Source organism: Natrix helvetica, assembly GCF_964273705.1.
Source record: "Natrix helvetica genome assembly, chromosome: Z".
In the NCBI taxonomy this organism is placed as follows: Eukaryota; Metazoa; Chordata; class Lepidosauria; order Squamata; family Natricidae; genus Natrix; species Natrix helvetica.
Genome location: NC_138554.1, coordinates 70,487,442 through 70,500,320, shown reverse-complemented (window position 1 = coordinate 70,500,320; position 12,879 = coordinate 70,487,442). Strand labels below are relative to the sequence as shown.

Sequence of the window (12,879 nt, the reverse complement as noted above, 5' to 3'; positions counted from 1 at the left end):
CAAAATTGTTAGTCTTTTCCCTCCAACATATATTTGCTCTAAACAATTTAAATCAACCAAAATTTTAATAAATATTTAATATTTAATAAATAATTTAATTTAATCATGTAAATAATTTCATAATAAAGTAACTATTACAACAGAAAACTAAAAGCAACTACAATTATCTAGTTATCTAATAAAAGAGATATGAAACACATAACATCATCAAGTAAAATTTACAGTATGCAAAATGAAGTTCTCATTGAAATGAGGTAGAATGGATAAGATCTCCAAAAATTCGATACTGCAGTGACTAAATCAAAGTGTGCCACATCATAGCTGAAATTGCTTTGAGATGCATATTAACAGGATGCGGCACATACATGTTTTAATAAAAGACATACATATAGAGAGAAATGCTTCCCATCTATATTTCCACTAAGGTAGTGTGTCTCAATCTTAGCAACTTTAAGATGTGTGGACTTGAACTCACAGAATTCCCTAGCTAGCAGACTGGCTGGGAAATTCTGGGAGTTGAAATCCACACATCTTAAAGTTGTCAAGTTTGAGAAACAATGCAATAAGTTTTGAGTACTTATTTGTGTATACTACCCATCAAACTTGTGCAAAAGATAAAATGTTGAGCATATAAAAATTTAGGTTACCCACAAATAATAATAATAAATTTATGTACCATGAAACTACAATCTCATGACTTGTACTAAGTCCTGTATAAGCTTGCCTCTGCTTAACTGAAGCAATGAGGGGCGCTTTAGTAGCGCTATGGCACAGACGAAGCAGCAGCTTCAGACAAAGCAAGCAGGCAGTCCTTTCCCAAGTTTGCAGTTATAGCTAAGTGGCTATGGATTCGTAATTGTATACTCTACTGTATAGAGGCAATTAGACAACACCATTAATCAGGTCTCTTCTTTCTGCCCAAGTTAGAATCTTTTATCAATAGGATTACTTATGCATCAACATCACCAAAAATGTATTGTGATGAATTGATCTTTTCATATAACTATGTGTTAGCTTTCACAAACAGACATTTTTCCAGTAGCTCAAAAACATTCAAATGCACCTTTAATCAGTAGCAACACTCAAACCTGGTCAAATAAATAATAATAATTGATACATTTCAAAATAATGAACTAAATTTCTTTTTAAAATGCATTGATTATGGAACAGGATTCCACTGGATAATAGTATTTTAGATGGCTTTAAAAGAAAAATAGCTCAATTGCATTAAATTGTTTCATATATAACCAATCTGTCCCAGCAGAATAGTAGTCATCAAGAAAGAGTAACAAAAGAAAATCAAGGGTATTATTATTTTCTCATAAAAGGTCCTATTCTTCCCAGGATTCTGAAAATGTACTCATTTTGAAATATTCTTTTAAAATATTCGTTCATTTTAGTACATACCTCATTTGAATATGTTGCATTCCTTGTACCTCCTCCTAACATTGCACCTAATAAATTTCATTTAAATGGTTTTGATTGCTCAGGATCTTTTATTTTTAGTGTTCATACTATATTTTAAAAAAAGGATATTTAAATAATACAATATCCTTTGGGAGGGGATTAAATTCTTGATCCCAGATACAGTTGCTTGAAATGAAAGTTGTACAAAAATTTGTTCATAAAAGTAATTATGAAGTCTTGCAAGACATATATATATATACCAGGATTTACCTTATTGCACTTGCAGATAAATGCCCATAAGATCCACTAGCTGAAGAACTGTTACGGGAATTGTTCAGAATTGTCACCAAGGAGTTTGGAGATGTGCGGATCACGGTCTGAAGGTCAAAACTATGATCAGACAGCGGTGATAAGGACAATGTTCGTTTTCGACTTGGTCTTGTTGGTAGCCTGGGACTTGAAAACCTAGTGCCTGTTGTATTTAAAAAAACAACAACCCCAGAATTATTTATCAGAGCACCAATCCTCTTTTTTAATTGCTGCTGGCAGTGAATATAAAGAGTTTTGACACTAGTACATGCTTTTGACAAGTGCACTCTTTTCACTTATGATCTACTAGATACAACTGAAAAAAAATTAAGAAAAAACATTTATCTTTCCATTGCTTACCTCAAGGGAGCTCTCTTGGTTAATGTACAAACAAAATGATAAATTGCTAAACAAAGGGAAAAGACTTTTATATGTTATCTTTTGTATTTCCAGTGATTTATGAATCTGATGGCTGCTTAGACATTCACTTTATTAATTCACTAGAAGCAAGGGGATGGAGTGGTTCAAATCTAAGCTAGTAGTTAACTCAAAACCTTTTCTAAAAATTGCTAAAAAGGTTTCTAACATATATTCACCCAACATAAGGAAAATCAAGATGCATGTTTTGTTCATGAATACAGTAAAAATTCTTCCAAAATCTTTATATGTATTTATATTTCATATTTTCTCCAGGAGGCTTAGAATGAAATAACACTTAAAGCTTCCTAGCAATTCTGCTGGATTTAAACCAGTACCCTAAATATTATTTTAAGATAGCATAAATGTATTTATTTCATTCATTAAAAAATCCTATGTAACCATAGGACTTTGCTTTTAAATGCACCAATATTTTCTTCTAATTATGTTTGGATATATGGATATTAATATATATATATAATTTAAAAATAAAATCTGGAAGCATTCAGAGTGAATTCTGAAATTCACTATCAGTTAAAAAATTCACTAAATTTTAATTCTCAAACTTAGCCTTTATTACTGTAAAGAATTGGATTCAGTGAGGAGGCTTTAATTATGTATTATTTTATCCAATCCATAGGATTATACTCTTGATACGGCCAAAGTGGCATATTTATTTTAACAAGAATTGTAAATCTTCCAAGGCAAATGTTTTTTTTAACTCATCAATATATTTGTCTTAAGAAAATAAAATCATCACTGTTGGATGAAACATATACAGTAATCCAGCCAGAATGATATGCTGCAATCTCCAATGTCTAATGATGTGTGAAAAAAATGTTCTATAAAAGGGTAATCCACCAATAAAAATCCACTGTGCATTTGCTCAAAATATTTGTTGCTTGAATTCTTGCTTTATTGCTTCCATTATGACATTATCTGAAGTCTAGCTATATTCTATATTTACTTTATTTTGAAAATCTTTGGTCACAAGTAAGACTGTCAATTATCTCCAGCATCTGGTTTGTGTTTCTCTTCTTTCTTCTTTGCTTCTATAAAACTAGAAACAAAACATGTTGCTCCAGTCTTGCTCAGGATATAGTATTGACAAGTGGGTGAAAAATCCTCCCCCAACCTTCATACTCTTTTCATCTCTTGTTTATGTACTGTCACTGGCTGCGTGGCTCTCTGCTACTTTGATTTAATGCAGAATTTAAGATTCTTTGAAATTATGGGGGCCTTTCCTTTCCTTTGAATGAAAACAGTTATCAAAGTTTATATGAAAGTTTGTTTAAGATAGCAGTTTAACCAATTACAGTCAAGGGGATGGTCGTTGTGACATCAGAACTTCCACTATTTCTGATCTTTCTATCCATAACATGCTGCAGTGAAAGATTTGGACTATACTTCAATTGTCTACCAGACATAATTTGAAGTTCTGATGTTTAAAAACCTGGGCCCTGATTATCTCATAAATCATTTCCCCTGCTATATACTTGCCCAATTACTTAAATCAGCAGGGGAGGCTCTTTTTAAAAACCTCCTACTTCTTGAAATGTACCTGTCCTGTGTGCTAGAGTCATCTACTGTGTGACATTCAAGCCTTGAAATGTTTCCTACATAAGTGAATTTAATTGTATTGTTTTTTATTGTTACATTTTCTAATTTGTATTTTTAATTTCTGCATGTTCCCTTGAGTGATATAGAAACATAAAACTAGGATATTAAGAAATCAAGTAAATATAAAGAATAGTAATGGCTATTATTCAGCAAATCTTCTCATGTAAAGTAGGATGATGGTTAGTAAATTTAAGACGATTAGTATATTATTTGATTATATACAATCAAATATCTTTACCTCTAATAGCTTCTCATGTTAGAATAATGAAAATAAAATTACTCTTAATAAAGCATTAATTAATAATTAAATTAAATTAATGCTTTAGTAAGTGATTTTATTACTTTTTATTATTCTATCATGAGAAAGTATTAGGGGTAACGATTTCATTAAAACAAACCCAGTTATAACCTTTTAGTTCCCTTAATCCACAGTGAGTAGTAGCTCAGGAGCAGTAGAGAGGAATATTTTTTTTATTATCTGATTTATTATCAGCAAAAAAGAAGTCAGTGACATGAGATTAGTCATATAAATTTAAATACAAAATCCAAACCAAATAGAGAGATGCCGATTCAAAATAATGTAAACATGTTAAACATTGTATTTAAAAATACAATGTATAGAAAGAGCACAGATTCTTTAACACAATGTAACACAGATTTTAACATTTAGCCTTAAATATAATTATAGGGTTATTGTTAATCTTAATCTTGATTTTCTGCAAATTATTTTGTTTTTTGTTTTTCTCATCATAAATTGTTACCTTCATGACCTTTGTCACAATTATGATGAGAAAAACAAAAACAAAATAATCAGCAGAAAGTCAAGATTTGAATTTATTAATAAACTCAATAATTAATAAATTCAAAGGGTATATTCAGCATGATGGTTAAATTCCTGCTTAATTAAAATTAATTTACTATACATTCATGTTGAAATAGTTTTAATTAGTTTTTACAAACACTAGCCTCTTTCTTTAGATAAAAGTTCTATTGCCTGACTAAACAAATTCTCATCAAATAGAGCAGGTGAAGTTAAAATGAGCTTTTTATAATTCATTCCGAATTTATTTCTCTACTGATTGTTTAATCAGTCAGCTTGCTAATATATTGTTTAATACCGAAAATAGTCTTTACCAGAATAATTGCTGCTAATATGACACAAAAATATTGCCTTATCTAAAAAAAAATTGATGACAGATCACCAAAAAGAACTAACCCTTTTTCTATTGTTCTTGAGGTTGTGACTACATTCATCTGTTTTGGAATTCCATCCATGCCCAACTATTTTGGAGTAGAGTGAAGGAGAAGAAGCTATTGAGAATATTAGACTGCATTTCTTACTCTAGCCGTTGACCTTCTTTCAATTAAAAAAACCCTTGCTAAAGAGGCCGTATTCATTCTGAAGAAACAGAGGTCAAAAGATTGCTTCCCTTTAGAAAATGTTTACCATATTTAGTTGCTTGGATTCATTTCTGTGAATTGAATTTTGTATATCTGAAACTTTTTAGATGCTCATTTATGATTGTAACTGAATTAGTTAATAGAAAAAATGTTCAAATTAGACTCCCTTAGATGAATTATAGTAATAGATAGTGTACATTGTCTTTCTTATTTGAGAAAATTCTAGCATAGATAAGTCTTTGCAATATGGGTGGCTCTGCAGTATTTCAAAATGATTTTTCAGATAATTAACAGAAAATATATTATTTACCTGTAACTAAGAGGATTACGTATAAATTCCTGGTTATAGTTCATGCTATTATCTGAATGTAAGGGCTACCAGAACTGAGTTGCCAATATCTAGATAACTACTGCAGTAGATGCTAGAGCATTAAAGAATTAAAGCTTTATGGATCTGTTTGCTGCCATGTAGTTGATCTAAGATTCTTTGCAGGCGTGATCTGGTGTTTCTAAGCAATTAATAATTATGTTGCTTAGAAGAAGTTTGCTGAGCACTTTTTCATGACAGAATAAAATTTATAAATAGCATTCAGAGAATATCTCTTCTATATTGTAAGCTTTGTGCTTACATTTTTACTGGGGAAACAGCAAAATATATATCAAATGGGAGAGTGAGGGGAAGATCAAGCTACTAATGTTCATGAAGGACAGGTACTGCTTGAATTACAACAATCTGATTGTTGATTTAATGGCCTTCAAGGTACTTCAAACCCTTGCAAAATGTTGCACATATCCCATGGGGATCACAATGATTGCAATCTGGATGCTTGGCAAACTGTTTGCACTTATAACTGATTGCTAAGTATTCGATTATCACATGATTTAGATCAGTGGTGGGTTTCCATTTTTTTTTTTTACTACTGGTTCACTCGTCTGCGCACGTGACGCTTCTGTGCAGGCTACATGCAAGTATCTCTCTGCTCAGAGCCGAAAATCCTGTTAGGATTTCAGCAAAGAGAATTGCAGCTCATGAGCAAAGATACATTCACATCCAGCCTACACTGGATCTCCCAGGATCTCCTCCATTCTCTGTGAATTAACCCGCACTCCGTATATGGGACTCCATCCACTTAAAAAACAAGTCATTTAACAACCACAACCAGGAATGCTGGGATTATGGTCATTGAGTAAAGCAGCATATGATACCTTGTTAAAGTTTGCTTCCTCAACAACCAAGATTCCAATCATAATTGTGGTGAGAACTGCCTGTTAGACCCGTATGAAAGATTGTGTCTGATTAAAAAAAAGATTAAATTGATTAATCTTCCTGAAGATTTGAACATCAGATATTAAGATTCTATTATTGGCTGCTTTACCAATTTATAATAAAGATGTATAGTGAGAAAGTGAGCAGTTTTATGGTTCTCAGCAAATTTCTAGATATTCTCTTCCACATTTATTTCTTTGTTTGATGGTCTGTTTGTTTATAAAATACATAAACCACCCTATCTATCATGACTTCACACACATTGTCTTATGAAAGATCAGGGAATGATTTCTTCAGTCAAGTGAAAGCTGAGGTAGAGGCTAAAAAAATCAAGCTTTGATGCAAGTATAATGCAAAAGATATGCCTGAAGAGCAGGCATAGAATAACACATTAATAACACATTTTCAGGAGAAGAAAATTTAACATGACAGAGTGACTGCTCATGAAATATAAGCAAAATATCTTCTGAGCAACACTACCCGAGGTGATTAGTGGTGGCATATTGTTCAATGCCCCACTGAGCTGCAACTGTTTAGTGCTCTGAGATGTATTATGATGAAATGTTTGGTTGTAAACGTTGTTTTTGGACATGTTTTCAAAAGGTGAATCATTCCGAAGAATATTTGACAATGTAAATACTATGATACCTAATTTTCATCAAAATGTTATGTACAACTCCCAAAATGTAATTAAAATGGCTAACATCCCCTGCATAAATTTGTTAAATTTATTTCTTTTTAATAATTTGTAATGTAAAATACAAAAATACAAAAGCAAATAATAGGAAAAATAGGGGAGAAAAAAAGGGAAGAGAAAAATATACAAAAACCCATAATCAATGTTTCATTTTTTTTCCACCTCAAACACAAAATCCAGAGTGGTATCCAAAAAGAGACAAAAGTACTTGTACTTTTTTTTCTTTTATCAAAGCAGTCAATTTCTCTATCTCTGCATACTCTATCTGCTTTTGCAACCATTCATCCATTTCGGGATTGAAGTGTCCTTCCATTTTTATGCATAAAGTAATCTTGCTGCCATCAATATATATAACATCAAAGTTTCAATTTTTTTTCCAAGTATTTTTCCATTAAACCCCAAAGAAAAGTTTCTGGTTTATCTTTATATTCATTTTATGAATGTTATGGATGAGAATATGAATCCTACTCTGATACTTCTTTGCCCCTGCATAAATATGAAAATACGTATCTATATATGTATAAAATGCAAGGCTGAAAAGACTGATTATTATGTCAGCTTCCCTTTCGTGCTTTTTATTTTATTTATTTATTTATTTATATTTAATGCTTCTAGACCGCCCCCTCTCCCGAAAGGGACTCGGGGCGGTGTACAGTTCATACAAAATATAACAGAATACAATAAAAAGTTAAATATGTACAGTTGACAGTTGACATGGAGGAGGTTAAAATGCAATTAAAAGAACTGTACAAAACTAATATAAATATAAGTTTAAACCCCTAAAATAGATACAGTAAATTAAAAACCCCTAAAATAACCAGATATAATACATTTGCCAGGAGGGACAGTTGTAATTATGCCAGGCCTGCTAATCGGAACAGGTGGGTCTTCAATTTTTGCCGGAAGGAGCGGAGGTCAGAAGTGGTTCTAATGTCGGGGGGGAGGTCATTCCAGAGGGTTGGGCCCATCACAGAGAAGGCCCTACTCCTCGGTGTCGCCCGTTGGCATTGCCTAGTGGACGGCACCAGGAGAAGTCCTTCCCTGTGTGAGCGAATTGGCCGCAGGGATGTATGTGGGAGGATGCGATCCCGCAAGTAACTAGGTCCCGTGCCATGGAGCGCTTTAAAGATGGTAATTAGCACCTTGAAACGCACCCGGAAAACCACAGGTAGCCAGTGCAGCTCGCGCAGGAGAGGTGTTACGTGGGAGTACCTCACACTCCCCATCACAGCCCGCGCGGCTGCGTTCTGAACTAACTGCAGTCTCCGGGCGCGTCCCAAGGGCAGCCCCATGTAGAGAGCGTTGCAGTAATCCAGGCGGGACGTCACCAGCGCATGAGTGACCGTGCGTAGGGCATCCCGGTCCAGAAGGGGGCGCAATTGGCGCACCAGGCGAACCTGGTGGAACGCCCCCCTCGCCACGGCTGCCACATGGTCATCCATTGACAGCCGGGCATCAAGGAGGACGCCCAAATTGTGCGCCCGTTCCACAGGGGGCAATTGTTCACCCCCTATGGCCAGCGATGGGATCAGCTGGCTGAATCGAGGTGCCGGTAGCCACAGCCACTCAGTCTTGGAGGGGTTGAGTTTAAGTCTGTTGTCCCCCATCCAGACCCCGACGGCCTCCAAACACCGGGACATTACTTCGACAGCCTCGTTGGGGTGGTTTGGAGTTGAAATATACAGCTGAGTGTCATCAGCGTAGAGGTGATACTCAACCCCAAAACCACGGATGATCTCACCCAGCGGCTTCACATATGTGTTGAACAGGAGAGGCGAGAGGACCGACCCCTGTGGCACTCCACAAGTGAGTGGCCTCGGGGTCGACCTCTGTCCCCCTGTCAACACACATTGCCTCCGGTCGGAGAGGTAGGAGCCGAACCACCGCAAAACGGTACCTCCGACTCCTATCCCCTCCAACCGGCGCAATAGGATACCATGGTCGATGGTATCAAAAGCCGCCGAGAGGTCTAATAGGACCAGGATAGAGGAACAACCTCTATCTCTGGCCCTCCAGAGATCATCAACCAACACGACCAAGGCTGTCTCTGTGCTGTGCCCAGGTCGGAAGCCGGACTGGCGTGAGTCTAGATACTCGGATTCGTCGAGGTGTCGTGGAAACTGCTGCGCCACCACATTCTCAACAACTTTCGCTAGAAACGGAAGGTTGGAGACTGGACGATAATTAGCTAGCTCCGTTGGGTCGAGTGAAGGCCTCTTAAGTAAGGGCCTCACCACCGCCTCCTTCAAGGCGGTTGGTAAGGATCCCTCACCCAATGAGGCATTCACCAGGCCCAGAAGCCAGCCTCGGGTCACCTCCCAAGATGCCAGTACCAACCAGGAGGGACACGGGTCCATTAAACATGTGGTGGGTCGCAGCCGTCCACGCAACCTATCTAAATCCTCGGGGGCAACAGAATGAAACCCCTCCCAGGATGGTCTCACAAGACTCGCTGTTGGCGGCCCGTCCGGTCCACTGAGGGGGGCCCATCCGCTCCGGATCTAAAGTGCTTTGATGAAGCACTTTAAAATAAATTAATATAAATTAAATAAGTTAAAATAAATATCTTGGAGTAAAAAGTAGTTACTTTGCTCACAAACTCTTTAAAGTGCAATATATTCTACTAAAATACATGCAAGGATTATGGAAAAGAATAATAGTGAAAGATACAGCTCACAAAAAAACATCTTTTGGTAAATGTCTTAAAGATAATCAATTTTACCATTACCAAAGTATTGTGAAATACTTCAGATTAGTTGTTTAAAACTGAAGTAATTCATAATCATAATAGTGCAAAATCCAGAAAATAGATGGCAGTTAAAAGATGCAGAAAACTCTTAACCCTTTATTGCCATCCTCTGCTTGTCCGGATCTTTCCACTCCAAATCTGGTAGCCCTATTTAATGACCTTTTAATCTGTTTTTATATAAACTTTATTATGTAGTGAATTGTACAGTCAGATTTTTTTTTCCCCCAACAATACCAGACCCTTCATTTAATCTTTTTGGCTACACTTGTATTACTTACTATCCATAGCGTGGAGATATTCCATATGAAGGGCACCTGCTCCTGCTGTGGCAGCTGAAGGAATGATGTCCGCGTATGGGCTGCGCTGGCCTGCCAGTAAAGCCATCTGATGGTAGTATTCTGCTGGACTAACCCCTGCATGTGGAGCTAAAGTAGATCATTAAAAGAATGATTTAATGACATTAGAAACAGGAATCTCTCTCTCTCTTTCTGCATTGATTTTGAAACATTATGCAGGTCTGATGACTTGCTATGTATTTTTAATATACTGTATCAATGCATAATATCCTATATAATCTTGGTTACATTTAATTCCATTGACATCTATTTAACCAAATAATCAATGCTAATTGTATCTTATAAATTTCAGTGGTCTAGCAGTCTTCATGTAAATCAGGCATAATTGAACAGTAGCAAAAACGCAACAAACATGATCTGGATTTAATTTGATGATGCAATTTTCTTTAAAATGCCAGGTTTTTTATATGTAAAAAAGTCACATCAAGATAAGTCATTTCAGAATCCAAATGAAAATCTATGGGGTGAGCTGAAGAGGGCTGAACAAATTTCCCTGGCAATTTGACAGATTTGGAATGCTTTTGTATGGAAGAGCAAGTAAAAAATTCCAAGGCTAGATGTGCCATGTTGATAGGCTCCTACTCCAAAAAATTGAATGTTTTCATAAAGTCAAAAGGTGCTTCAACAAAGCATTAGTTTAAATGTGTGCATTTTTATGCAGCCACGTTATTTTGGTTCTTTAAAAATTATTATTATTTTTCTCTTAAAAATCCCACCACCCGACAGAAACATCTGAAACTGTCAAAGCTGTTGGCTTTGATGAACTAATAGATATGGTAAAGTACTTCAACAGATATCCAAGTTCTAAGAAGCATATAAGTACTGTATAGGATATTATTTGTTTATATATATGGCAAATACTGTAACACTAGAAAGCAAAATAAAAATCCATCTAATATATTTTTGAATGTGAATTAAGTATATTTAATGGGTTTCAGCATAAAAAAATATTGTATCACTTCACTAATATTGCATATTATCAAGAAAATGTTAAGGAAACCAACTGGGATTGGTAAATTTTGAAGCTTTGTAGTATTTGACCATGCTTTTCAGATACACTTAAAAATAACTCAGAAGGTTTCAGATATGTGTATAAATTAACATTATCTCAAAAAATTCAAAAGTAAGTTTGGGATATCTACAAAGGTGTGAAGGGATAATGTTAAAATATTCAAATAGTCTTTTGTTGAAAGAAACTACAGCTGTAAAGAGGTGAAGCCTTCACTTTTAGATAATATAACTATACAAATCTGGAATATAAGAGATAAGGAGCTAATTTTACTACAAAGTTTGTACACATATCATTGTAATAAGAATTTATTTCTGAAGCCCTAAAACACTGACCTGCTTCAGATAATCATTTGAGACTCCATAATGTGATTGATCATCTTCTTACTCTTTTTTCCTGTTCTCTTGCAGCATGACAATCCTGATTTTTATTAGACTTTTATTATTCTGCTGTTAAGCAGAAATTGGGTAATTTGGGCTTAAAATTAAAGAAGGCTTATTTTCAAAGTTTTAATTGACAGTCAAATTCAGATGGGCACGGATGACACTATTTCCCCTCAGTGACCTTACCCCCTTCACAGAGCTCAGTCTGCTTCTGAATCAATCACTGGATTTGCAGATGATGGTTGTTAACAAGGAATAAATCTCCACAATAAATATGCACCAAATGTGACTGAACCCTGATTTATTAATAGTTATCCATGCTTTAGTTACACGTTTTGAATATTCCAACATTCTTTACATAGAAAGAATTGTACAAACTGCATTAAAAAAAGATGAGAGGATCACATGATGTCTAATTATAAATCTTCATTTTCTATTGCATACCCTTTTTGTGTATGTGTGCATGTGTATACTTACATTCAGATCATTCTTTGTTCTTATCAACTGCCTGGACTAGTTCTTAAAGGTTTTTTTTGGGGGGGGGGGGGCAGGGTTTCAAAAAAGACCATTGCCTCCTTGAAAGGGCTGAAAGAAAAAGTGACTGATCAAGAGTCACCTAGCAGGCTTTGTGGCCAAGGCAGGACTCAGCGTCTCCTGATTTCTAGCCTCATGCCTTAACCCAAGGCTGTCAAACTCATGGCCTGCAGACTGAATGCATCACACCCTGGCCACACCCACACCTAGTTTAGTGAAACTTGGGGGTCATAATTCCATTTTTTTTCTGGAACCCCCAGTTTCTCAGGAGGCATAGGTCGCAGGATACAACTACATGCCTATTTTAAGACATTTTAAAAAGGTAAAATGTATTCTTTAGTCCCTTACTATTGCACAAAATTGGTGAAACAAGATCGGAGCTTTAAGGGTAAATTGAATATTTTTAGCTTTCGTAAGATGAAAAGCTCCTATTTTGTTTCACTAAACCCTAATCTTGCAAAACTTCAGGAAATAAACTAATTTGCCAAACATTTTTGCTCATTACATTGAAAATGTACACCAGAGACCTCAGAAAATATGCTGGAAATATATTGTGACTACATACAAATACTAGTTTTAGGTATTTGCCAACACTTTTAACTTTTTCCTTTGAGTCTGATTCATGAAAAAATAAATTAAAGCAATACAAAATTAGACATTGAAGTAAGTATCTTTGAACAAATTTAGTCTAGTATAAGTAAATACTGTCAATTTACAAAGCATGTATTGA

The 12,879-nt window shown here is 35.3% G+C and overlaps 1 protein-coding gene across 3 annotated transcripts in view; it reads right to left on the bottom strand.

The window, feature by feature from the left end:
* GLI3 (GLI family zinc finger 3) overlaps window positions 1-12,879 on the bottom strand; it is a 371,021-nt gene that overhangs the window by 90,234 nt on the left and 267,908 nt on the right. For all 3 annotated transcript variants that reach the window (XM_081932570.1, XM_081932572.1, XM_081932571.1), the window contains exons 7-8: window positions 10,146-10,292; window positions 1,678-1,879 (exon numbers count right to left, since the gene is read on the bottom strand). In XM_081932570.1, coding sequence (XP_081788696.1) covers window positions 1,678-1,879; window positions 10,146-10,292 — 349 coding nt within the window. The remainder of the gene's footprint in view (window positions 1-1,677; window positions 1,880-10,145; window positions 10,293-12,879) is intronic.